Source organism: Nicotiana tabacum, chromosome 3 (assembly GCF_000715075.1).
Source record: "Nicotiana tabacum cultivar K326 chromosome 3, ASM71507v2, whole genome shotgun sequence".
NCBI classification, from domain to species: Eukaryota; Viridiplantae; Streptophyta; class Magnoliopsida; order Solanales; family Solanaceae; genus Nicotiana; species Nicotiana tabacum.
This window is the reverse complement of record NC_134082.1, coordinates 101,037,002-101,063,841: the sequence shown is the minus strand read 5'-3', so window position 1 is coordinate 101,063,841 and position 26,840 is coordinate 101,037,002. Positions and strand designations below refer to the sequence as shown.

Here is a 26,840-nt window from a genome sequence, read left to right as displayed (position 1 = left end):
AGAGACGGATCTAGGTGGTCGAAAGAAAGTTCAGCCGAACCCATTTCACTAAAAATTACAATATATATAAGATTAAATTTTTTTCATATATATATATATATATTAGGCGTTAAATCCTCTTAATTTTTTTACGTGTTTAATTTTATTTTATTTTGAATTTCCTAGGTGAAAACTCTATTTCCGACACTACTAAAAAGCACTTTCCTCTTTAATAAATATTAGGCAACGTGAATTCAAATTAATATCTAAAGACGGGTATCGAACATAGAAAGAAAAAAAAAATAGGGTAAAAAGGGTAGAGGGTTGAAGATTAGCCGGAATTTGGAAAATAGTGGGATTAGACAGAAAACAGCTTTTAAAAGCTAAGCTAATGGTTTGACTTGAGAAATCACCGTTAAAAGGCAAACGTCTATTGGGTGGACCCTACGTTACCACAGCAAAACCAACTTTTAATATTATCCCATTTGATTAACTTAATTGATTAATTCAGTAACAAAATTAATTTAATAAATTATTAGAGGAGAGAAGCACACAACTTATCTCTTAGTGGGGGGCTGTGTATGTGAAAGTCAATGTCATTTCTTACTGTTTGTTAGATAGAGAAGAAAAAAAATGTAGTAGTTGTACAATTTACATGTAGTGTGTAGATACAGCCAGATAGAATCAATCAAGAAAGAGAGAGAGAGAGAGAGAAGGAGAGAGAAATTAAGAGAGTATTGGTGTAATCAATAGAGGTATGCTTTTGGGCTCAGAACTGCAATTAATGCTCCTTTCATTTTGAGACTGTTGCTTTTAATTGGCTTTACCCCAAAAGAAAAAAAGAAAAAAGAAAAAGCCTAGTGAGAGATAATAGTAATATGAAGAGTGTATTTTTTTTCAACTCTACTTTCAGGTGTCTTTGATTGAGGATTAGCTGGAGGTTTTGGAGGTGTAGATTCTTCTTCTTCAATCTCTCTCTCTCTTTTTCTGTTCGTTTGGTGTCTTTTTTTGGTGTCCATTTCTTGAAGATCTGCTTTGTTGCTTACTTTTGGGTGTTGGGGTTTCTTCCAATTTCATTCAACTTGTTGACTTTGGATTTGGACATTGTGGGGTTTTGTAAAAGTTAAGTCTTTGAGTCTTGGATCTTAAGTTCCGTCTAGGTTTTTTCCCCTTCAAATGTTAACTTCTATATTCTTGTTCGTTGAAATTTCTCACCTCAAGAACCTGAAATTGATTGATTGAGTATTCCAGTCAAAGATTATTGGGTTTGTGTCAATCTTCAAGAAAGGGCAAAATTAGGGTTTCTTTGATCTGGTCTATTTTGTATAATTTTTAATCAATTCTTTTGATACCAGTATCTGGTCTTTGTGTTTTTGGTAAAGGCAAATGCTTTAGGACTTTCCCTCCTTAAGTTAGGGTGCATTTGATTTTTGAAAGCAAAGGTTTTGATTCTTGGGGGGATGCTTTTAGCTTGATTCCTTTGCTTTTCCAGAAGTTAGGGTTTGGGTACTAAGCCTTTCTTTTTCTGGGGTTTAGAGTTAGATGGGCTAAAAACTATTTCTTTGTCTTTGGTGAAGCTTTGTTCAGTCACTCCTTTTTTGGGTCCTCTCTGTGATTGATTGACACACAGACAAAGAAAAAATAAGGTTGTAATGCATCTTTCACTATGGAAGCCAATATCTCACTGTGCTTCTCTGATCTTGGACAAAAAGAGCAGAAAGAGAAATGGGTCTAACCATACCACCGAAGAGATAAAGAAAAACCCATCTGTGCTGAAAAAATTGCAAGAGCATAAGCTGAGGGAGGCTCTTGAGGAAGCATCTGAAAATGGGTCTCTTGTTAAATCTCAAGATGTGGACTCCCTGTCAGCACAGAACCAAGATGAAGGCTTGGGCCGATCCCGGTCACTCGCTAGGCTACATGCCCAAAAAGAGTTCTTGAAAGCCACTGCTCTTGCTGCAGAGCGCACTTTTGAATCTGAGGACTCCATTCCTGAGCTAAATGAAGCCTTTTCTAAGTTCTTGACCATGTATCCTAAGTACCAGTCCTCGGAAAAGATTGATGAGCTGAGGTCAGATGAGTACTCTCACCTTTCTGGCTCTGCACCTAAGGTATGTCTTGATTACTGTGGATTTGGGTTGTTTTCATTCCTTCAAAGTGTTCATTACTGGGAGTCATCTACATTTAGCTTGTCTGAGATTACTGCTAATTTGAGCAATCATGCTTTGTATGGGGGTGCTGAGAAAGGCACTGTGGAACACGATATTAAGACTAGAATTATGGATTACTTGAACATCCCTGAGAATGAGTATGGTCTTGTTTTTACTGTGAGTAGGGGCTCAGCTTTTAAGTTGTTAGCTGAATCATACCCTTTTCAGACCAACAAAAAGTTGTTGACTATGTTTGATCATGAGAGCCAGTCGGTTAACTGGATGGGTCAGTGTGCCAGAGAGAAAGGTGCCAAGGTTTATAGTGCATGGTTCAAATGGCCTACCCTCAAACTATGTTCAACTGATTTGAGGAAGCAAATTTCGAACAAAAAGAGGAGAAAGAAAGATTCAGCTACTGGTCTCTTTGTTTTCCCAGTCCAATCTAGAGTTACTGGTGCCAAGTACTCATACCAGTGGATGGCACTGGCTCAGCAGAATAATTGGCATGTGTTGCTTGATGCTGGCGCTCTGGGTCCAAAAGACATGGATTCTCTAGGATTGTCTTTATTCCGGCCGGACTTTATAGTTACTTCATTCTACAGGGTGTTTGGTTATGACCCAACTGGATTTGGATGCCTTCTTATAAAAAAATCTGTGATGGGAAGCCTTCAAAATCAGTCGGGGCATGCTGGGTCTGGTATAGTAAAAATTACTCCTGTTTTCCCCTTGTATTTGAGTGACTCCGTTGATGGTTTCCCTGGATTGGCCGAGGATGATGAAGCGGGAGAGGACAGTGAAGCAAATGCTGAAACTCGGCCAGGATCTCAGTTGCCAGCCTTTTCTGGTGCTTACACTTCTGCTCAGGTCAGGGATGTATTTGAGACGGAGATGGAACATGACAACAGCTCCGATAGGGACGGAGCCAGCACGATATTTGAAGAGACTGAAAGCATTTCTGTTGGGGAGGTAATGAGAAGTCCAGTCTTTAGTGAAGATGAATCATCTGATAACTCCCTGTGGATTGACTTGGGCCAGAGCCCCTTGGGATCTGACGGTGCTGGGCAATCCAACAAACAAAAGATTGCCTCTCCAGCACCCCCATTTTGGTTTGCTGGCAGGAAGAATAATAAAAGGCTCTCGCCCAAGCCTTCAAAGATATCAAGCAGCCCATTGTATGACACAGGGCGGCATGAGGACAACCATGTGCTATCATTTGATGCAGCTGTCCGGTCGGTGTCTCAAGAATTCGACCACTTCAAGGAGATTCCTGAAGAAGACCAATTTGATAAGAGAAGCCCAGAGATCGAGGAAGAACCAGAGACCAGCAAACAGGGTCACATGTTGATTTCTTCTGTAAGGGGATCTGGTCTGGACAACTCAACTTCAATTTCTCGGCATCAAACCCTTGATAATGGATCAATCTCTGAGATATGCCCGGAGATTAAAGAGAGTGCTATAAGAAGAGAAACTGAAGGTGAGTTCAGGTTATTGGAAAGGAGAGAAGGAAACAGATATGCAGGAGGTAGATTTTTTGGTATAGAAGATGCTGATCAGCCTGGAAGCCGGGGAAGACGTGTATCCTTCAGCATGGAAGACAACCGTAAACCTCGCCAGAGCCATACACTTGAGCCTGGGGAATTGTTAGCAACAAGTTTGGATGATGACGAGTACCTTAGTGATGGGGATTATGACGACGGGCAAGACTCAGACAGGAGAGAACCCGAGATAGCATGCAGGCATCTTGATCACATAAACATGTTAGGTCTCAATAAAACTACTCTCCGGCTAAGATATCTCATCAATTGGCTAGTTACCTCGTTGCTTCAGTTAAGATTTCCTGGTTCAAACGGGGAAGACAGTTCACGGCTAGTTCGCATCTATGGTCCGAAAATCAAATATGAGAGGGGTGCAGCTGTTGCATTCAATGTGAGAGACAGAAACAGGGGCCTCGTGAGTCCTGAAATAGTTCAGAAAGTGGGTGAGGCACATGGTATCTCTTTGGGCATTGGTATCTTAAGTCATATACGGATCTTAGACAGCCCAAAACAGCAGCAACGATCTCTGAGTCTTGATGACACTACCCTTTGCAAACCAATGGAAAATGGCAAGCATGACGGTAGAAGTGGGTTTGTCAGAGTCGAAGTTGTCACTGCTTCACTTGGCTTCCTCACTAATTTTACTGATGTCTATAAGTTGTGGGCTTTTGTGGCTAAATTTCTTGACCCTGGCTTTATTAAAGAAGCTGGACTCCCGCCTGTTGCAGAAGAAGAGACCGAGGCATGAAGCTTGAGGCTGGTTTAATAGCTTTTACTCCTTTTGTTCCTAACCTAAGATGCAGGGATGTATCGCCGACCGTAAGTTCACTCTGATGAAAGTTCAGGTTCAAGAGAAACAATGAAAGGTCTGAGATGTATTCTTTTGGCCCCCCTGTCTCTTTTTCGATGCATGTGGGAGAATTTTTTTCATTCTTGTTTTTAATTGCTTGAATGTTTCTTTCTTTACCTTTTTTGGAGTTCCTGTAGAGTTGGGAGTTAGAAATCTGTATTTTCTCAGGTAGTCATGAATCATGATGAACCAAAGCAGATATAAGCAGGGGTTAAATGATCCCTTTCCACCATTTGCCCTATTGCTTCTCAGCTGTGTATAATGATCATTCATGCTTGCTCAGTCTCTTATACAGTCTCTTGTCTTTGCTCCTGCATCAAGTTCTTGCTATCAGCATAATTTTGTCATAAAGTATATTCATAATGTCCAGTATACTACTATCAAAGTAAACAGTATTCTTACTACTGAGTGTCCATCTGAATGATTTTGACACACTTCAAGGCAGCCTGGTGCATAAAGCATCCCACATTCACGTAGGATCCGGGGAAGGGCCACACCCAAGGGGGTGATGTAGACAACCTACCCTAATGCAAGTATTAATGGTTGTTTCTGCGGCTCGAACCCGTGACCTATATGTCATATGGAGACAACTTTACTACCCAATGCAAGTATTAGTGGTTGCTTCTGCGGCTCGAACCCGTGACCTATAGGTCATATGGAGACAATTTTACTGTTGCTCCAAGGATTTTTTTTTAACACCCTTCGGATTTAGAAATTAATGGTCACTTGACCAAGTTCCATGTTTAGTGAGTTGAATGCCTTCTATAGGCAATTAATGTTAGAGAGTTATGCTGTTATGTGAAATTGCCTGGCAGTAAAAGCATCAACCTTGATAGCAGAATTGAGAAAAACATAGAGATTTTTTTAGAAATATTTTGACTCCTATGATTAATTCTGCTGTCGGAAACAGCCTCTCTGCCCCTCGGGGTAGAGGTAAGGTCTGCGTACATATTACCCTCCCCAGACCCCACTTGTGGGATTACACTGGGTTGTTGTTGTTGATTAATTCTGCTGTTATATTTTCATCTGAATAAATCCTATGGGGTTTCTTTGACATAGTATATTAGAAACGTGTCAAGGTTAAATTACTACAAGGAGATCACTCAACTCTTTGAATGTATCGCAATAATACACTCGAAAGCACAACATCAACTATACCTCAGTCCCAAGCAATATGGGGTTGGTAATATGAATATTAACTGTCCATATATTCTATAAGGTTGCTGGCTATTGGTCATAAAGCAATAAGGTTTCAAATGGTATAATTAAGTGTTTTATATTCAGATAGGATAGGCATCTAACTTAAGTATGCATCAGCTCCTATTGTCCATTCTTTACACCTCAATGCCCCTGTGCTCCTCCCTCACAAAAGATAAAAGAGAAAAGCAGAATAAGGAGTGAATGATTTGAAGTAAAGGGACCTTTGATTATCAGTAATGCTAATTATTGTAGGGGGCCACACCCATTGAGTTTTGTTTGCCACAGAGATAATAGTGAGGTCTTGTATCATTGTACTAATCTTTTTTTTTTTTTAGCAGATTCCGGTCCCAAATTGCAAAAGATGCACCTTTCATTGATGGGAATGATTGTACCCTCTCCTCTCTTCATCGTTAGGCATAAAAACCAAACCTGCCCAACGTTATGCGAAAATCATGTTTCCCATTTTACTGCACTATCTCTCAATCAATCTTTATCTCGTCTCAAACTAGTTGAGGATTATATATGTCTATTTTATTCTATGTGGGCTCATTTATCAAATAAATTAGATTCTTTTCATCCACTTTTTGTGATGGTATTTAAACATATTCATTTCAATGATACATAATTCCCCCTCTTAACGCTGTGCTCATTCACTTATATATATTTGCTTTTTCTATCCTGGCGGGTGTTTATTATCTCAAAACAACAGGCAATAAAATAGTGAAGATGGATCCACGTTAGACAAATTGGTTGATAGAATTTGGTAGTCATCTAGTTGAAGAAGCATTTTCAAATTTGGAGGTAGTTGAGCGACAACGAAGCGTTGACAAATTTAGACACACTAACAATCCAAGAGGCGCCAGCAATGTATATTTGGGACTTAGTAATCACCAATATCTTTAGCAATTAGCTTAATGCATCTCAGGACACAATTTTCATCGTAATCTCTTCAACAACAAAATCAAGCCAAACCACTTCTTTATCCAAAACAACTCGCACGTTGCTATCTCTCACCAACATAAGTATTACTACTAAGTAACTCTATAGACAAAGACTTAGACAGATGAGAAGAAATTACCGAAGGAGTTTTTTTACTATAGAGATTAAAATTCTAATCTCCAATGACTTTCACCCACTTTATCGACAACTAAGTCATAATCTTGAATGCAATCAGACCAAACCACTTTTTTGAAAAGTCGTCATTCATCCAAAGAAGAAGCACCGCACTTTTCAATAACAACAGCTCTAATTAGTTGGACAAGAATATGGCAAGTAAAGATTAAAGGAGATTCCTTATCTGGTGAGCACCTTTGCCTATAAAGGACAAGATTAGTAGGAATATCCACTGCTTTAAGGCGTATTACAATCTGGATTGATAGGAAGGTGGAAAAAAACAAGTTATAGTCCTATGGGTATAAGCTTTTATATCTTACATGAAATTAATAAACAAAACACAAGTAGCTATGATTCCATCATCTTGATAAGGAAAGCCGTCTCCAGCGCTGACTCCTTGCAGTGCAAGTATCTATTTTCTTCAACTATATCAGCCGTCAAATTAAGCAATACTGGATGTTTAGGATCATACACAGAATATTCACGCACCCGAGCAACATATTTTGCAGCTTCCCATACTCCAAACCTGAAAAATAATGGAAGATTATGAGGACTTCACAACACAATGAGCTGCTATTATTTCCACATTAGTATGCAAAACGATGACAGTTCACTTACGTTATGGCCTTGGAACAATTCTTTAGAACTTATGCAAAAGGATTATAGTTAACTTAGTTTACAGCTTAGAACAATTCTTTGTAACCCATGCAAAAGGATGTTAGTTCACTTAATTTACAAGCTTGGAACAATTCTTAGTGGATCAGGTTCTTTACACCTGGTCAGTCCTAGTTGTCAATCATAGTACTGTAGCACATGAGGTACGTAAGAGAAAGAAAAACACCTACTACGCCATGATGGGTGGATAAGACTGGAGATGGTTTAACACTTGTTCCACCTAAGAATTATCATATAGATGGAGAGGAATCACATGAACTGCTTGAAAAGTAAATATCAAGGGACAAATAAACACTCAAATAACGATGATTATGATGACCGCGAAGAGGCTGCTAAGTGCTAACACAGGATTTATGAATCTCCAAGTAAAAATTGTCAACTAAAAGCAAAGTCCCATTTATAAAATGGAGTGTTTTCCTAAAGTTTGTTGTAAGTTGTAACTCAAACTTAATGTTATAGTGTAAAAGACATTGCTTTAGACGATGGCCACATATTTGTACAAGGAACTTGTACCATTGAACAAACCAGAGGAAGTGAATCAGCCAACAATCTACAGAAACCCTGAGAAAAACTTTGGACCTTACCTCGTGTTGAATGAAGAGGTCACCAGAATAGCTGGATATAAAATATCTTTCTGAATGTTATCATAAGGTGAATATTTACGTATTGCCTGAAAGTCATCAATGTCCCCAGGGTACCCGAACTCTTCGTAGTCAGCAGGTGTAAGAGGTAGGATCGGATTGAGGAGAGTGTTTGCTGGATCCAAAAATGGTACCTACAAAAAGAGGTAGTCAACCTTTTCAGTAAAGTCAAAAATGAGGATAAAATTAAAGAAGAAGATTTACTCGACAGAGAAAAATAGTTGACTCTCTGTACATTCCCTGAAAGGGTCATTCCTTTTTTACTCCCGAACTGAAGATTTTCAGTTTTCAATAACAGTTATTTCCTCACTTTTCCTCTTCTTGTTGCGTGGGGGTGAGGGACGTTAGAAAGTTGAGGAAAAGAATGATTTTAGGTGCATAAATGCACTAGTACAAACAATAGTTTTGGGCAGACCTCCAGAACTGCTGCCCGCAATAGACTTGGACAAAAATTTATAGCTGAAGCCACTAACAGCCCTCCAGCACTATAACCCCACCCAGCGAGCTTGTTGTCTTGCACAATTTCCCTCTCAATCAGGAATTTAGCACAGGATATGTAATCAGAAATTGAATTAATCTTTTTTGTTCGCCGGCCATCATGGTGCCACATTTTCCCCCCACCACCTCCGCCTCTGAGAATGAAGACAATAAAAAGGCAATGTCAAGCAGTAGTCACAACATAACTCCATAACAATATAACCTGTCTTCACTTCATAGGAATAGGATACCCGTAAGATATAGACGAGCATTATTATAGAGAAAAAGTAAATTTTAGAGCTATATTACTAAATTGGACATGAGAAGAAAGCACCTGACATCAGCATATGCAATGACCCAACCTCGATCGAGAAGGCTTTTTAACTCACTGCGCCATCTTTTGTCTAATATCTCTCCATAAGCTCCATGTCCATGAAGTAATCCAGGATTCTCAGCTTGCTTTTTCCTCCTTCGCGAATAGACAACAGTCAGAGGAACAATCATCCCATCATAAGAAGTGACATCATAGACTTCACAGGCATAAAACTCAGAAAGATCATTCCATGTAGGATGATTTTCAGGATTGACTTCGTTGTTAGAGCCTAAATTCCTTGGCCTCTGAATAAAACTAGCCGAAGATGATGATCCGTACAACACTTTCGTTCTTTCATGAAGCAAGTTTTGCTGTTGAACTATATTCCACTTTCCACTTGATAAGTCATAATCAACAACTGCATCAGGCATCTATAAACAGCGTGAAATTTAGTCAAACACTGCTATTTGGGAGAGCAAAATGAGCCTGATACTTCTAACAATTAAGTAAATAAACATCTGATCAATGGAAGTTAATGAATATGCAAGTCTAGAAATCTAGTTGAACTTAAGCTATAGACAGACTCAACAGAAACTATGCCTGGTCAAACATAAGAGTATTTGATGATTATTACATTATAATATAATTTATCATCACAGACAGAGTGCCAAGAAATGTTTGGACAAGCAAATAACACATTTGCATTAGAGTCTTCATCACTAGAATAACATTACCTCAAACTCTTCTAAGAGGTCAAATAGGATACTCCATTGACGTAATAAAACGATCAAAGTTTTCCTCGGCTATTTCATGCGCAACTTAGTATCATAAAGTTACAAGTTGATCCCAAGAATCCACCTTTATCCTCTCTCTGATCACGTTACAAACTAAGCACTTACTAAACCTGTAAAAATATTAAGAGTATAGCTTTTTGATGCACGGCAAATTGCGGACTTTAATCACTGTGCCAGCCTTGCATAACAACATGTGCACTCAGAAATCATGCATTACTCCTCTATGGAGATCAAAACAGTAGAATTTAGTGAACGCAACATATGATATTATGCAAGCATTCAATTACTTGCAATAGGCACACCTGTTGGAGGTTGGGCGAGGGAGGGAGAGAGAACAAAAATATACAAAATCATACATTTAAAACCACCGCACTAACTTTTGAAACAGGTCCAATAAAAGATCATGAATTTTCAGCTCAAACTATAAGATCTCATTCTGTAACAGTTATTTGCTTTGGTTTACACAAGACTATATTCTACGGTAAAATATATGAAATAAATTAACAAAAGGTGACAAATACTTACCAAAGGAGATGATATTGTAAATCGCATTGTCGAGGAGTAGTAGTCATAATTTGGTCCAGGCATAATTTGAGAGACATTCTTTGGAAGAGGCAAAAACTGTGGACTGAGCTCTTTGAGTTTAATCTCTTCCTGTCCAGGGAAAATTGGAGAAGAGAAGGACAGGAGGAGCATAACAATGGTAAGCAATTCAGGTGAAACACATACTGCTGTTCGAACACAATTATTAAGGGGAACAAAGACACAAAACAGGCAGATTATCCTTTTCAATCAATAAATGCACATCATATCGCAAATCATAGAGTAAGAAGCTACAATGTAAAATGTGTCTCGAACTTATTTCATAACTCAGTAGATTGTGTGCACTCTATATCTTTGCAAATGCTTCTTCGCATGTTCATTAGTTCTGGCAGCGACTAGAGGGAAGAGAAATATCTCAAAACAAACATTGCAGTTATAAATACCAAATTTTTTCCCAAAGCTGAACTTTCTGGAACCTGGTCTACGAAGTTAGTTGGGGAGAGCCTATGAGCAAGTCCCCAGAGTCCAGGAAACAAGAAAATAGGAAAGCAAGCAATTGTGCTTACAAGGATAAAAGTGTCTAACCTTGAACGAAACCATCGTAAATTGAAATCATTAGATACAAAGTCTGCCATGTACAGAACTAAAAGGACATAATTGTCTCCGTGGACCCTTTGCTACTTTCTGAGGATAGGGGGAGGCTGGTTTGATTATCAAGGTTTTGCGTGTTTAAGGTTTCTGCAACAACTAATTGCTATAAAAGGATTCTTCTAAAGTAAAATTTATAGAGCCGAGGAAATCTTAAACAAGTAAAGTAAATGACTTCAGGTTGGAAGAAACAGGAAGAGTTATCAGAAGTACAAATCAGGAACACAATTAGTTATTACCTTGACACTTGGCAGAGGCAAAGAAATGGAACACAGTCTAAAATTTTGCCCCTCCCGCAAAATGAGCACCAAGTGCTTGTCATTGAAATCGACATCTTCAATTATGAACTCTGAGTCATCACTGAAGATATTCTGCATTCTTGATGAGAAAGCTATGAGCCAAAGGTCTCACCATGAGTGAGTATTATGCTTTCAGATGAAAGGTTATTTAGCAAGCAGAAGGAAAGATGGCAGGCCCCGGGGGGGTTGCAATTTAGAATTAAACATGATAAAAGTCCCAGTACAATAAAAACTCACGTCCCACTTTCTTCTGTTCAGTGAGCAGTTAACTGGACTGCGTAAAAGATAATGGTGATCAACTGATTGTCCATCTTTAGCAGCATCAGTAAAGAGGTAAAGATACCCTTGGTGATGCTCAAGAATGCACTGGGCTTGAGCCTCACATTCCCACACAGGTACCATGCCAGACAAAGGCTCAGCAGTATCTATGAGAAAGATCTAAGAACTAGTCATTGACATAAGATTGATCTAACAGCAAGCCGTATAAAAAGAAAAAGTTAGATAATGCTGATAAAGTATCACCTTTGATGACGTAGTTGAGAATACATGTACTGTCACAAACTGGAAATCCTTAGTATGTCTTATGTTCACATAGCCATTCTCGCTAGGCTCTTCTAGAAGCAACACATCGTCTTGTTCAGATCCAATCATACTACAGTAGATCCTGAAAAAGAATTGGAAAAAACTGAGATAACGAACGTATGTCAGACCAATCTTTTAGCCAAATAAGTGAATTACCAACCTATAAGGCCTCTTACACTGATCAGTGACAACATAAAAAAGTGCTTGTCCACCTTTTGCCCATGCTATGTTTGAAACCTGGTCAGCTTGGGGCTGACTACAAAGTGAGCCGAAATTTAAGTCTCGCACAGATAACTTAAAGTAATCGTGATCCTTATCATACATAGTGTATGCCAGATATCGGTGATCTGGGGACACTTCTGATAATTCTTCATATGCATAACCTTTAATTAAACAAAGTAAAAAGGGTTAAGCGCCATGAGTAAAACAAACCATAAAAGCAGCAACATCTCGACTCCAAACTAGATTGGGGTCGGATATAGAAATTTCTCAACATACATTCCACTCCATTTTGAAATCAATATAAAAACAAAGTGGTGAAAGAGCTAAACCTCCAAATTTTTCAGCTTCTTCATTGTAGTCAAGAAGCTTCTGCTCAATTCTCTTGCCCGAAGTAAAATCAAAACCTGCTGAAGGAGATTTATTGGAAATGAAATCTTCATTCGCCCGCGCTAACCTCCTACACAGCACTGGATACTGCTTCCCTTCTTCCACTCGCCTATAGTACAACCTGCGGCGACCAATATCCACCTCCATACAGTAAACACAAGTATCACATTTCAGAATCCCAACAGCAACGGGATATGTATCCAAATGAATAAATCAATTAAGTTATGGGTGTAAAATAATTTATACAATGAGGTCATTTAAAAGGTAACTGCGGGTAACTCTATGTAATAGCATTGATTGGTAATCTTTAATAAATAGTAAGCAACCTGTTATTACTACCAGGTTAATTTACAGTAATGGTGTAAAAAATTCATTACACTGTCAGTGCGTGTAACTTAAATCCATGCCTTAATCTTAAACTAATTGGCGTAGGCTGTATAAATCACCTATATCCATTCCGCTCAATTTAGACATACAAAAAGATTTTTAACAATAAAATGAAGCAGAAGAATACCAAGGACCCCAACGAAGGGGAGGGGTAGAGAGGTCATTAGACAAGCGAGAGCCCATTTCGGACTGAAGTTTGGACTGGAGGCGTTCGGTATCCGACATAACGGCTTCAGTGTATTTCTCCTCTTGTTCCATGTACGCATCCATGTGTCGCATGGCTACTTTGTCATTGAGTTGCGACATCCAGCTGTAAGGGTCCTCCCATGACTCGCCGTGATGGGTGAAAGTCACCGGCTTTTTTGGAGGTTTTGGAATAGACGGTGGGGATGGTGGTGGTTGAGGTTTCTGGGGCTTGTAGTTTGCACAGAAGATGAAATGGATACGTGGCGTTATGCGGCGGTGATGTAGCTGGTTGTGGCGGAGAGAGGTTAGGAAGTGGCGCATGGTGGTGGCAGGTGACGGAGAATTTGGGCTCAGGGTTTAAGCATATATCACCATTTTTACTCTTCTTTTTTTGTTATTTCTTTTTCTAGACAGACTTATTTAATTAAAGGTTGCTGGGGGGAGGGGGCGTATTATTAGGAATTTAGGACAATACAAGAGTTAAAAGCTTAAGAAAAGAGTATTTAATGTCGATAAATTTATTAAAATTTTAAGTTGAATTTAAACATGAATTTTATTTGGAAATAAAATTGGGGAAAGTTGAAGATTTGAGAGCAGATATAATTTCTTATGTTGAAATATACTTCCAAATTAGTCTTTTTTTTCCCCAACACATCCAAAGCAATATTAGTATTTAAGTTTAAATTTGGATACTTAATATTTTACTCAAAACTTCCTAGGCATTTGGAACAATATGTCAAATATATGTATCTGAGGTTTAAATTTTTTTTAAAAAATAAAAATTTAATTATGTTTAGACATGAACTTCAGTTTTAGAAACTGAAAAATGTTTGTAAAAAATAAAAATTGTGTGAGTATACATTAGTATTTCACTTGAAATATCTTTCAAACATGTTTACCCTTAAAATGGATAACAACCGAATTCTTACGTGGTTTTAAGAATATGTGAACTAATTCAATACAAGTGATTAATAACGTTAGATGAGCAGATTAAAGATAGAATAAATGGTCAAACCAGTTGTAAGACAGGGTTCGAGCTCGATTGTGATCCAGACAATTAGCCTGCCTTTGATTCGGAACCAAACCCTTACGAAGGGCTATGAATAAATCTAAGAACTTAGAATAATCTTTAGAAGCAGAGAAAGCAAATGTATATTGCCTTGATATATGTGCTATAATGTGTCTAATGAATAATCAGCTTCCCCTTTATATAGTAAGGGAGTTTTACCCTAAGTACAACTCTAAAAAAGATAAAAATCTTTCTCTTCGCTAATCGCTGATCTACTATTGATACGGGTTGAGATTTACGCCGTGACATCCGGTCGGACACGGATATCACGATCCATCCGTTCGGTAATGCTCTCCGAGGTCCCGAAACTCGAACCGGACCGGGGAGCATGGTCTCGATGACTCCGAGGGCAGGTGTTTTGCTCGGGCCTTGATGCGAGAGGCTCCTGGCTTCAAATCTGATTTCCTGCAGTTATGTCCTTGCTTCGTTTGCCTCGTCGGAAAATCAGGTGCTTACTACCCTGGTTTTACCCGTACACAAAAACCACTATTACAAAATTTTATGCAATTTTAAATACTGAAGATCAATATTTACAAATACTCACAGTCAAAACAGTATATGATTCATGGCCAAACAATTCCAGCGGTACTATTTCCTTTCCCACTTAATTTAACCAAACACTACGAAATTTGGTTCCTCAAAAAGAGAGAACAACGTTGGTCTAGACTTTAACAAGTAGTCATGCCTTCTAGGCAAGCACCCTTTTTCCCTATTACACTGGGAAATTAGGGAAGTGAAAGAGGAAATGCCTTCTTTTTTTTAAATACTTGCGTTTAACATTTGTTTGCTTGCTTGATTTGCAAGACTCGTTTTATTTGTGGATGATGTTCAATATTTTTACCAGAATTATTTCATTAAAATAGTCATCGCAACTCCTAAAGTACTAATGACTTGAAAGGCACAAAAAATAAATACAACAGAAAAATACTGAATAAAATTATTGAAATCCCAGAGTAATACATTAACAAAACAAGCCAACCAATATCACAAGACAACTAGGTACTTTTAACTGTCCATGATAGAAGAACATAACATACTTAAATCTCAAATGCAAATCAAGTAGCAATCTAGTCAATAGATGTGCTGTTGGAACAAGATGGTCTCATATTAACACGATGTATATATGTAAACATCTAAAACAACTGGTATTAAGTTGTGCTTTCCTCCTTGAGCTAGTTCAAAGACGCAGATATCAAACTCCTCCAAATCATTATCCATAACAAAATCTTCCCAACCACTCTGCATCACAAGTCCTTCCTGTCTGTAACTAACTGCAACTGCCCACCTCCTTCCACTTGAAGGGATTCTCAGGTTAATTGTCTCATATTTCTTCCTCATGTATCTGTTTGCCCATTTCTTTGGCAGTTTCTGCTTGCACATATATTCAACAAACTAGATTAACACAAAAACAGCTGAAAGGACACACGAAAAACTAGACTGATGGTGGGTTGCTAGTGAATATAGAGAGAGAAATCAACAGTTGCGACATACATTATATTAACAGAAGCAAGCAGACCTAGGATTTGAAAGTGAGGGGTGTACTTTTACATTCAACCAGAATCTGCTTTGTATATAGGGTGTAATTTTTGCTAAACTTTCTGGATGTCCGTGACCCCTCTCTTTACAACGTAGGTCCGCCTCTGATTACATACTACTATCACTTTGGCTAATGTTTAAACAGGAAGGATTTAACTTATATACACTTATGGTATAAAGAATTTTTACTTTCTCGTGTATTTTAACCTATTGTTGTTAGTTTATAGAAGGACAATAGAACATATACCAGCTGACCCAAGTAGACATGGGTAGGCTGCATTGTCATTAGAAAAGAAGGCACAGAAGATTTGTGTCTTGAAGCCTGTTGAAAAACTTCCTCTCTGTGTCGGTTTGAGAATATGGGCATTTTTTCCTCTGAACAAACAATTTCTCCAAATCAGAATCCATAAAAAATGTAGGAAGAAAAAAAAGAGACAGATTCAAAAGAATACAAGTGCAATTGAAAGAAGAGTTAAACTTAACCAGGTTCAATGTTTCTCTTGCACGTTGAGGAAGGTGTACATTCCCTTTTCCTATTGATCTGCTGCTTGGCTATCAAGATTTTCTTCATCTTCTTCCCTTTTCTAAGCTGAGATGAATGAAACACATACTTTTTTCCATAACTTTCTTCCTCAGTTGAATGTCCATTTTCACTACTCTCTTCTTGATCACTTGTATGTTCATCTGTTACTTCATCTGGATGTTTACATGGGTTCCTATTTTTCTTGACAAAGAAAGTCTCCTCTTTCTCGCACGCACTAAGGTCAAAAATAGTGACATCAAAACATGAAAAGCTTTTCATCTTGAATACTAACAGATCTGCTTCTTCCAAACAATGGTCTTTGACAAACTGTTCCCAACCATTGCAAAACACATAATCATTATCTTCTCTTTTCTTAACCTCAACTGTCCATGTATTGCCACTGGGACCCCTAAGAATTTTTCGGCCCAACAGTTTGTAACTGTCCTTTAAATTTATCACAAACTTGTGTGGAATGCGCTGAAGAGAACCCAAAAATGTGTCAGCTACAAATACATAAATTTGAGGAGAGAACTCTGCATTTTTTAAGAAAAAAAAAAAAGATGTAAGAAAGAAAGAATAGTAGAGGCTTACTCACCAATCTAGGCCTGAAATCATTCATCATTACTTTGAAGAACCGATGTTTATCGAACTCTTCCCAATACTTTTGCTTCTCAATCACTTTGCACCTCTCACAGGTTGTAGCCATTTCCTGATAACAAAGTTTGGTTTATGGAAGAAAAAAAGAGCAAAGGAAAAACAAGTAAAGCGAGGAGGCTTTATAAAATTGTGCTTCTTTGAAGAAGAAAGAAAGACGGAATAAACTTTATTTTCAATGAGCAGAGTGTAATAGTATGGACCACAACTTGGACGTTTGACGTGTTGAACACATTTTCATCATCTTCCAAATGAGCTGCTATTTCTAGTTAGAGTTCCAAGTCTCTTTACACCTTTTCTGCAGAGCTCATTTGAGGAAATATGAAAACTTGACCCCTCACAGCCGTTTAATATTTCCCCTGAGGAGGCTAAAGATATAATCAGAGATGAAAACTCTGAATTTCCATATTTGTATCATTTGCCATAATCTGAAATGATGTCGGTTAAACCAATTAATCGTATAACCTTTTATTGAATGATGTTGCCAAAATGAATTCAATGCATTCTGACACAAGATCCCATTAGAAATAGGAACAAAATAAGTCCATTTCATATGAATTGCCAGTTTCCAATTCGAGCTATCTTTGACTCTTTGTACTGTAATTCTAAACATTAGACCTTACATTTAATGCCAATATTGATCTCCATCTGCTGGACAGGTTCACTTGGCGCTGTAGGATTTTATAAAGAAGACACTGACGCATTAACCATGATTTTAGTCTGTTCTAGTAAGAGATACTACAATTGGATAAAATCAAATTGAAATTTGACAAAGTGAACCATGAGTTTTTGTAAAAAAGAAATTTTTGGTTACCTGGCATAAAATGAAATAAGTTGTGATAGTATTTGAGTTTCCAGATATCAATTTTGTAACTTGTCATTTTCTCTATGGTGATGGATTCTGATTCAACTATTTTAATAATTTTCCTCCTTTTCCCATTTGCCAGGCATTTTAGAGGATTACTTACGTGTACAAACGAACAAAAAAACAGAGATACACACATAGAGCATATAGTTAGCGAGCATCTTCCACTCTAATTTGGTTAAATCCTATATTCTACAATTTGATTACATTACCGGAGAGAGACATACAATATTACAAAAATTGTCAAATCTATACCAAATTAGCCATTTACAAGCCTATTCTGTAAAAAGAAGTGTTTGTGCACATTCATTGGCAAACGTATCTCGGTCCTAAAAGGATCCACTTTTCTGTTCACTTGCGTTAGATTTGAACAAACTGAAGTCTATAACCCAAAAGGCCAAACCAAAGCACTTAGATCATCTGCCCACTGTTTCTGCTTTTGCTTTCTTCTTTTACCATCTCAGTGTAATGTAATCCATCTCAGTATATACAGTACAACCTCTTATGGACATAACTTTTCTTTTGGGGAAAAATAATTGTTTGAAGCTTTGAGTTCAATGTGAGAAGGAACTTGCATCAGTGCTATAAAATGAGTACTCACTCAAGCTGAAGTTTAGCCGCTCTTCGTCCCACTTAATTATCTCTCTTGCATACTTGAGCGATTCATCTACTGTTTTTGGCTCTAAACCTCTTACTAGTGAAACATACAGCTTCCTGTTAGTGAGAGCAGAAAACAGCCTCTTGAATTTTACTGCAACATAATGATATGCCAACTGGCCCAACGAAGGGCTATGGTTGATGCTGGTGGAGTTGCTGTTGGAGCGATTCCGGCTAACGATTGGATGAAAATCGTCAAACAAATCGCATTCGGTCAAAGGAACATGTTCTAGCTTCTCCTCAAAAGAATCAAACTTGTTTAGTAAGAGAAGGAAGTCCATCTGATCAAAGGTTGGATGAGTCACGATGCTCTCGAAAAGTTTCTTGCTCAATAACATCTTGTTAACTGTCTCCCCAGTTTCCTCAACAACATATTGGTCATAGTCGCTTAATGAAACACAGAAAATGACCACCCGAACGTCTTCAAACATCTCAAGCCACTTACAATTTTCAATGAACCCTCTTGCCTGTACTCTAATCAGCTGAAATCTGAGTAACAGAAAATGTAAGATAGTTAACAACACATCTATCAAGTCCGTAAATGACGGGCTATTAATTACTTCACTTCTCACCCTATATTCATTTAAGCAGATCCTAAAATCAATTATAAGAAAGGATTATCTGCATAAAAAAGTTATACGTTGAGAATCCCAGCCCAATCGTTCGGTTTCAGTTCTCATATCAATTACTTATCATGGACCCGAGATTTATGCACCAGCCATGAGATGGGTCTCTTACCAATATAATAATTGAAAGTTTTTACTATGTCGCCCACTACATTCTAGGTTAATCCACATAAGTGAGAAAGTAGTAAGTCAACGAGGCAAAAGTGCTTCCCCATCAAAGGCATAACAGTGCAAAGGCGAGTAAACCAAATGTTAATTTTTACTTTTCAAACCTGAGCACAGAATTAGGGTGATCACTGCTGTCAAGATTATCATAATCTTCAGAATCTGGGAATGAGAAATCCACACATGAAAGTCCATTGGAAGAAGTAACACCCTCAGCATATAAGATATCCACATCTGAAGGTTCATAGTCTGTTTGTAAAATATCAACTGCCTGAAATAGGAAAACAATAGATGAAGAGAAATTTAGCAACACGTGAAAGATTGTAGGAATCAATTAAGGAACTCACAGTAAAATAATCCAAGCCAAATGCTACTATGTCAAGGTATACTAAAAACTTGGAATAAACAAACTAATTTTTCAATGTCAACCAAGTTTAGTCCACTAAAGTACCATAAAAGATTTCAATTTTTGTTCCGATCAAGAGTGTGCGGGTGTAATCAAATCAACCATCAAAAATATCATAAAAGGTAGTAACAAGCTATATTGCCAGAGAAGTTAAGACGCATACCAATTTCAGTTGTTATCAGATGTCTTAGGGTCTAGACTACTTGGGCATACCTTTTTGATTAATCCAAAACAGAGACACTTCACTTTTTTACGGTACTCAACACTTTTTTTTATAAGGTAAATTGTATTAATCAAAAGGGAGAGAACTCCTGTATACAGGAAGTATACCAAAAAGTAGAGAATTTACATCAGAACATGGGTACTCAACACTCTTATCAACAACAACAAAAAACCCACTGTAATCCCACAAGTGGAGTCTGTAGAGGGTAGTGAGTACGCAGCCTTACCCCTAACTTGTGCAGGTAGGGAATTGTTTCGAATAGACCCTTAGCTCCAAGCAAGCATGCAAAATCAACAGTATAGAGAAGAAATGCAGTAGTGTAAAGTCAGGCAAATTAGACATATATCTTCCCCTGATATAGTGATTCTTTCAAAGAATTCTATATTAGACAAATAATGTCATAAAATTTACAACAACAATTTTATTTCAAGAATACAACTTTGAGTCCCTTTAATAATGGTGACAATTTAAAATGATAAAACTGACAGTATTATCAAAAAGAAAAAAAAACTACCACTAGCAGTAACATTTACCATCAGGTGATAACCTCTGATATTAGAAAGGATCTCGTGCATCAGATTGGCTTACAACTAGTACTCAAACGTAAGAACATAGGCGAAGTCACAAGGCACATGTCGCAATAACAATAACCCGCCCTAAGATGGAACCTATTTTTGATAAAGAAGTCCTCCAATCATTATATTGCCCCCACTTGGGTCACAAGCCCACGCTCCTGAGCTCGACAAGATGGAACCTATTTTAAATAGCCTTTTTCTTTCTTTTAAAGGCATGAAGTGTCATAAAGTTAACAAGGGAGTAATCCTGCATCTTCTTGATGCCTTCCATGAATCTATTTACTTCATAAAAAATAAAAATTATGGGGGATAGAGTTCCTTGGGGCCAAACAATATTTGTCTATTTAGTTTGGACAGCATTGGTGGAGGAAAAATGTGAAATGAAGGAGATGAAATAGCTGTAGACTTTGACCATAAAACGAAGAATCTAAGGTACAAGTTCTTCAACCTTCAAATATCAATTGCAAGCAATTATGCATAAGTGTGATATCATCTAACTGAGTAAAATGTCAACATAGAATTTTCTTACCCGCTCTAAGAAATAACAAGGCATGTCATGAAGCATTTCCAGTTCACTTCTCCGCTTATAAGTAGCCTGGATGGCTGAATCATTCCACAACTCCTCAATTAATGGAGCATATTCCCGTGTTGCAGCTGGGAAAACGGCTTCAAGATTACCCGTGGCCATTATTTTGAGAAGCCAATCTGAGAATGCTTTCAATCTCGGAGGTATGGAATATAATGTTTTCTTTTCAATCCCAGTGCTATTCCCTGATGTCATAAGCAATAATTGTTACTTAAGGGGTATATTGCAAGAAATCCAGGTTCACCAAGTATCTGAGGAAATAAAAGCCTCTAAGCACACATAACTAGACAAAACAATTTATGTGAAAATTAAAACAGTCGTCCAATCTTCACCGCAGACGGGATTATTTATTTCATCGCACTAATTTATACACTCAAGTCTCCTGGGCTCCCAGACAAACATGACGAGATGCACACGAAGTATCATGTTTATGGAACCAATTAAAAGGAGGAGCCCGAAAATTGTAATACCTGTCAGCCTAGTGTCACAAGACAAAGAAGCCTCGCGCAATTCATTTAAACTCTCTTCCTCAAAGCGCTCGCGGCCCTCAAGCAGCACACCAAGGTATCCATATACATTGCTTTGGATCAACAATTTGATATGTTCTCTCTCATCCTCCGAGAAAGGAACATCCTTGTAAAGAATTTTTGCCTAATTTACCAACCATAAAAGCCAAATTAAATAAAGACAATATAGGGAAAAATCAAGGTGCATAATAAGTTAATTAACATGGCTAAATGGGAACTGCCCACTTAAATCGCTTAAAAAAAACCAAAAATAGAAAGGGAATCAAGAAGTTAGTTGAGGTGCCCAAATAGAAATATTTCCTGAACTGAACCTACCTTCTAAGGAACAAAATCAAGTAATAATATCATCATTAAGACAAAAATCAGCGACATGTGTTTTATATACAGAGCCTCCATCAAGTATATTTTTTAGTTTTTTTTCTCAGAAGGTAACAGATTGTTTAAATGTTCACGTTTCTAATTATACTGGTATTAGAAAGCATAAAAATCTGAGGAGAAATATAACAAGATGGAGCAAACCCAAAAGGCAAATGAGCATCACTTTGGCAAATCGAGGTACCATAACAAGAACTCACTGGCCCATACAACCAAAATTTAACCAGTTCTTCACCTCTATGGCTCTATCTCTCTGTATCATTTATATTTTAATATCTTTCAACATCCTACTACCTCATTCCTTCAATTTCCAATAAAAACATCTTTAAGATCATAATAAAGGCAAGTCAGGTCGCAGCAGCTGAAGTGATTCTTCTTGTCAGACAGGTCAACAACATAAAAGAAGCATCAGCACAAGTCTTGCAAAGAGAAAACTCTATGTAAGACAATATTACAGTATGCCACAAAATATCTAAATTGTTAAAAAGACGAAGAAAAAAAGAAGAAGAAGAAGAAGACGAATAGCCTCTAATTGCTCTCAGACAGAATACAAACAAAAGCGACAATTTGTAAACAACAATAAGCTAAAAAAAGGTTCTTCTCAAAGTAGTTGGCATAGATGCCCATAATTCCTTTCCCTTCGCTTTTTTGTTTCACTTTTTCTCATCTAGCAAGATAGGATGGGAAGATTAATGCATTGGAACAAGAGCAAGAACAACAACAAATGCTTCTTTAAGAGAGAATAAAGTCCTGAATCTGACATAAATCAGGTGAAATAGGATGTTGTGAAACAAGATAATTGAAAGCAATGGAGCTGGTCATCAGAGCATTATATGTGTGGGATTATACTGGGTATGTTGTTGTTGTACCAAACTTTTTTTGAGATAGTAACTAATGCTTCTTCAAGAGAGAATAAAGTCCCAAATCTGCGTAAATCAGGTGAAATAGGATGTTGTGAAACAAGATAATTGAAAGCAATGGAGCTGGTCATCAGAGCATTATATGCGTGGAGAGATAACAGATAAATTATATTAGCTAAAACAGCAAAGAGCAAGGGCTGAAGGAGTCAATTCTAACAGTAGAAAATCACCTGCTTAAATATAGTGCTAGTACCAGATCCACTATATCCAATCAAAAGTAGCTTGTTAAGTGCCCTCTGTTCAAGATATTCAGGTACGGCTTGACTAACCACACTATTAACTTGCTCTCCACAAGTATTAGATGATTTTGAAGGAACTGGAAGAGAGAGTACGGCACAAACCAGCTTCATTCCAGCCTGAAAAGTTAAATACTTTCACTGAGCACCAGATATGGCTGTATGTTTGAGTATGCAAAGTGGATAAGTCGAGAAGGACTCAATCATGGAACATAAATAAGACACTTATCATTTCCATAAGGTAATTAAACTCAAACAGGAGCAAACCAGGTGCAAATCAATTCTTATTCCTACCAATGACCCCCAACAATGAAAGAAGGATAACAAACTCAAATCGAGCATAAATCCAACCTTGCCCCATATATATCCTTTGGTATTTTTCTGTCCCTCTTCCTGATATGAACCATCCTCATTCACCCAAAAATGTGGGTTGCCAGCACATTGTACTCCTGCTAACTGTACAAGTAATCAACAGAAGTCAGTCTAAAACAGAAAAAATGAATTATTACCAGACCTTGTTTTTCAGGTATCAAAAATTAACCTGTAACATGCGTAGCTCAGGTTTGGTGATCTCACGGCCATTTATATAGACCTGAGTGTTTCCATTGCTAGCATTTGGCTTGATGGGACCTCCAACATTTAAATGGGGAGTGATAATTTGTGAAGGTTTTTGTCCTTCCTGTTATAATAAATTATTGGGTTACTTCTAGATTAGTGCTCAATATACAAAACATATCATGAGGATTGAGGAAAAAAGAATAAATGATGTCCACAATCAAATTCTACTCACCTTTCCCCAGAGACCAGATACTTTGTCATACCAATAATTCCCAGGTTTCAGCTTCTTTGGTGGATTTATGCAGCTCTGCAATATAACAAGCTCTTCAGGAGAAAGAGGCCTTGCATTCACACATACATATTCAGATGGCAACTGATTCAATTCACACAGTTTCTCCGCCTTCATAATCTGCCTAATCTCCAAATCATTTAGCAGTCGCTTGAGCATCCTAGAGCATTTGCCCAAGTTGCCTCGCTTTGATTCATCAATCGGATAACCGATGCAGCTGACACACTTTCTTCCCTCTGGCATAGACCCCATGGCTCTAAGCACACAATTACTGCAATATTTCGCATTACAAACAATACATACCTCTTTTTCAGTAAACCTATTCCCTTTAAAACAACGATAGCATACCCCTTTCTTCACCTTAACTGCGGGTTCTTTCTTTGGTCGGACCACCTCAGGCTCTGTACCACTAACATCTTCATTAATACCTTCATCCTCCGATTCAATATCACAGAAAGTCACAACAGGAGCTCTTTTAACATCACAGCTAGTTTCATTAAAACTATCCCCATATTTACGTGAAGAAGAAACACGAGAAGACGGATAATCAAGACTCAAAATTGACTCATTCGAGGCCCAATCTGGTTGGCTTAAATCATTTAACTCCAAGCTTCTATCTTTACGACCAGTCGAAGCCCTCAAATTATGACTACTCCTTGACAAGTCTCTGGATTTCTCAAAACTACTCGAAAATCTAAAAGTACCAGAACTTCCCACCCTTCCCAACAATTCATGCGAATGATCACGACTAATGGAAGACAATGCCAAGTCAGTAGATTCATTAATTAAACCAGAAAATTCACCTACACTCTCATCGCCATTACGCCTTTCAAATGGACTAGAACTACTGGACTGGCCTGAAAGACCAGAAGCCGTCCCATTACTACAGACTCTCTCCTCAAGTGCAGTAACAGAGCTAGGGGACAATGTAATCTCTGAGCCTAAAGCTAATTCTTTGCTAGCAGAATCATCTTCATCTACCCCCTGAAAAGCTATCACAGATGTAGGGGACACAGTTGATTCTAAACTATGCTTAGAAAATCTTTTGGTTATATCTGTGGCTGAAATAGGTTGAACAACTGGTAAAGTTAACTTGTGGGATAATGGCACCTGTGAAACAACAGTGGCCACTGGTATCCTATCAACATTTATAGGAACTGCCCGTGGAAGATCATGGGTTATTGGTGGACCATCATACTCCATAGCAAAGCAGTATTCTACTCCATCATCAACCACAGTTGGCGACATATTGAGAGGAAAAATCAGAGCACCCCTCAAAAATTATTACTTAAAAACGCAATAACAGTATAAAACAGAGAAAAATGTTCAATCTTGAGAGTGAAGTCCCTCAACAACTATCACAGACTATTATTTACAGAACAAATACAACAGTGGAACAGAGAGAGGCTGAGATGGGTAAGCAAATAAAGAAGTAACTATGCAATCTTGTTGAATCGGCCAAATGCCCCCTTTTAAGATTTCAAAAGTAAACCTAACCCAGAAATACTATACAGAAACTGAAGCTGAAAGTGAAATCTCTCAACAACTATAACTAATTGTTACTTATTTACAGACCCAAATATAAAGTGGAAAGAGAGAAACTCAGATGGGTAAGTTGATAAAGACCAAAAATACAATCTTGTTGTATCTGCTACATGCCCCTTTCTAAGATTTCAGAGATGAACCAAACCCAGACTGGAGATACTGAGTAGAAACTGAAGCTGACAAAGAAAAGTGGAAATGAGAAAAGGAATTTGAAGCAAGGGAAAAAAAGAATCAGAAGGAGAAGACAACAGGAATGGTATTAGGGAAAATACAAAGCTTGGGATGGAGGAAAAATGTGTTGGGAAAGTAGAGAAAGTGGGGGAGGGGGGTAAGTGGAGGAAAAAGACAACAAAAGGAGAGGTATCCAATAGTGGTGGACACTGTTCTGTAGTGGCATCTTTTTTTTTTCTTTCTTTCTTTTACTTTACGCCTTTTTTTTTTCCTCTCTCTTTGTTTGATGTTGTTGCCTTTGTTGAAACTTGGAAGAAAGGTTGCGTCTTTGGCTAATGTGTCTGCGTTTATCGATCTAGTGCGTGTGAGAGAGAAGAGTAGAGTACTTACGCTTGTTTTGGAGTTTTGGATGGAATTGGGCCACTTGTCTTCTACCTCGTGATTGGCATATCAACAATGTTTTGCTTTTAACGATAAATGAACTCATCCTTCCAGATTTTTTTATTCACACATTCTCCATTTTTCACTTGTTTACACTTCAAAGTTCATGCTTCTTTTTAACATTCAAATTTTTGTTTTCCGGCCAAAACTTTGCATCTGCTTTGAAATGAATTTACTTTCTCCCCTTTTTAAATATAACATGTTTGGCCAAGTTTCTCAAATTTATTTATTTTGAGAATATTTATTTTCAAAAATATTTTTTTTAAAAGTACTCTAGTGAGAAATAATTTGTGTTTGGCTAATTAATTTGAAACACTTCTAAGCAGCAATTAATATTTGGTCTAGCTTTAAAAGTGCTTCTAAAGGGTCGTTTGGTACATGGGATAACGATAATAATCTCGGGATAACGTTTGGGTTTAACTTTATCCTATGTTTGGTTTGACGTATTAGCTAATTCGGGGATAATTTTTACGCTAAAATGGTGGGATTAGTTATTCCATATAGAAGGTGGGATAACTAATCCCTTGGGATATTTCACCCCATGAGATATTCCACCATTGTACCAAACAACCCCTAAGTGTATTTTCTCAAAAGTCTTTTACAAAAAAATACTTTTTGGAAAAATTCAATTTTTTTGCTTCTCCAAGAATGTTTCTGCTCCAACTTAAAAGCAATTTTTTTTCTTCTGAAAGTTTGGTCAAACCCTTCAACTTTTTTTAAAAAAAATCTCTTTTGAAGAGAAAAAATACTTTTGGCTTTGGAGAAGCTTGGACAATTAGGCTATAAGTTTACCAAATACTAACTCTATTTCTACTACTATTGTTGCATAGCTAACAATGGAGCTCCAAAATTGGAAGTAAGTCTAAGAGATTAGGGAAAAGAATAATCTCTGAACAAGACACTTCAAGAGTA

The 26,840-nt window shown here is 37.6% G+C and overlaps 4 protein-coding genes across 5 annotated transcripts; 1 reads left to right on the top strand and 3 right to left on the bottom strand.

Annotated features, from left to right (window-relative positions):
- Positions 1 to 587: 587 nt before the first annotated feature.
- Positions 588 to 4,826, top strand: LOC107793930 (uncharacterized). Its single transcript, XM_016616378.2, has 2 exons — positions 588 to 734; positions 893 to 4,826. The coding sequence occupies exon 2, from the start codon at positions 1,632 to 1,634 to the stop codon at positions 4,410 to 4,412; it is 2,781 nt and encodes a 926-aa protein (XP_016471864.2). The 5' UTR covers positions 588 to 734; positions 893 to 1,631; the 3' UTR covers positions 4,413 to 4,826.
- Positions 4,827 to 7,046: 2,220 nt separating this feature from the next.
- Positions 7,047 to 13,396, bottom strand: LOC107759133 (uncharacterized). 2 transcript variants are annotated; one of them, XM_016577008.2, is made up of 11 exons: positions 12,923 to 13,395; positions 12,351 to 12,529; positions 11,960 to 12,182; positions 11,740 to 11,881; positions 11,455 to 11,655; positions 11,158 to 11,289; positions 10,253 to 10,381; positions 8,955 to 9,364; positions 8,559 to 8,775; positions 8,087 to 8,277; positions 7,047 to 7,353 (listed from the first exon to the last, which is right to left on the bottom strand). In XM_016577008.2, the coding sequence occupies exons 1-11, from the start codon at positions 13,300 to 13,302 to the stop codon at positions 7,176 to 7,178; spliced, it is 2,382 nt and encodes a 793-aa protein (XP_016432494.1). In that variant the 5' UTR covers positions 13,303 to 13,395; the 3' UTR covers positions 7,047 to 7,175. The 2 variants fall into 2 exon arrangements, with proteins under 2 accessions (XP_016432494.1, XP_075105794.1); XM_075249693.1 differs by lacking the exon at positions 10,253 to 10,381 and having other exon boundaries at positions 12,923 to 13,396.
- A 1,579-nt stretch (positions 13,397 to 14,975) lies between these two features.
- LOC107759135 (B3 domain-containing protein REM16-like) lies at positions 14,976 to 17,084 on the bottom strand. Its single transcript, XM_016577010.2, has 4 exons — positions 16,705 to 17,084; positions 16,070 to 16,586; positions 15,834 to 15,961; positions 14,976 to 15,418 (listed from the first exon to the last, which is right to left on the bottom strand). Exons 1-4 carry the CDS (start codon positions 16,813 to 16,815, stop codon positions 15,158 to 15,160), a joined length of 1,017 nt encoding a protein of 338 aa, XP_016432496.1. The 5' UTR covers positions 16,816 to 17,084; the 3' UTR covers positions 14,976 to 15,157.
- A 691-nt stretch (positions 17,085 to 17,775) lies between these two features.
- On the bottom strand, positions 17,776 to 26,090 carry LOC107759134 (extra-large guanine nucleotide-binding protein 1). The gene is made up of 8 exons (XM_016577009.2): positions 23,715 to 26,090; positions 23,466 to 23,603; positions 23,276 to 23,380; positions 22,859 to 23,044; positions 21,337 to 21,517; positions 20,810 to 21,051; positions 19,184 to 19,347; positions 17,776 to 18,774 (listed from the first exon to the last, which is right to left on the bottom strand). The coding sequence occupies exons 1-8, from the start codon at positions 25,017 to 25,019 to the stop codon at positions 18,183 to 18,185; spliced, it is 2,913 nt and encodes a 970-aa protein (XP_016432495.1). The 5' UTR covers positions 25,020 to 26,090; the 3' UTR covers positions 17,776 to 18,182.
- Positions 26,091 to 26,840: the final 750 nt, after the last annotated feature.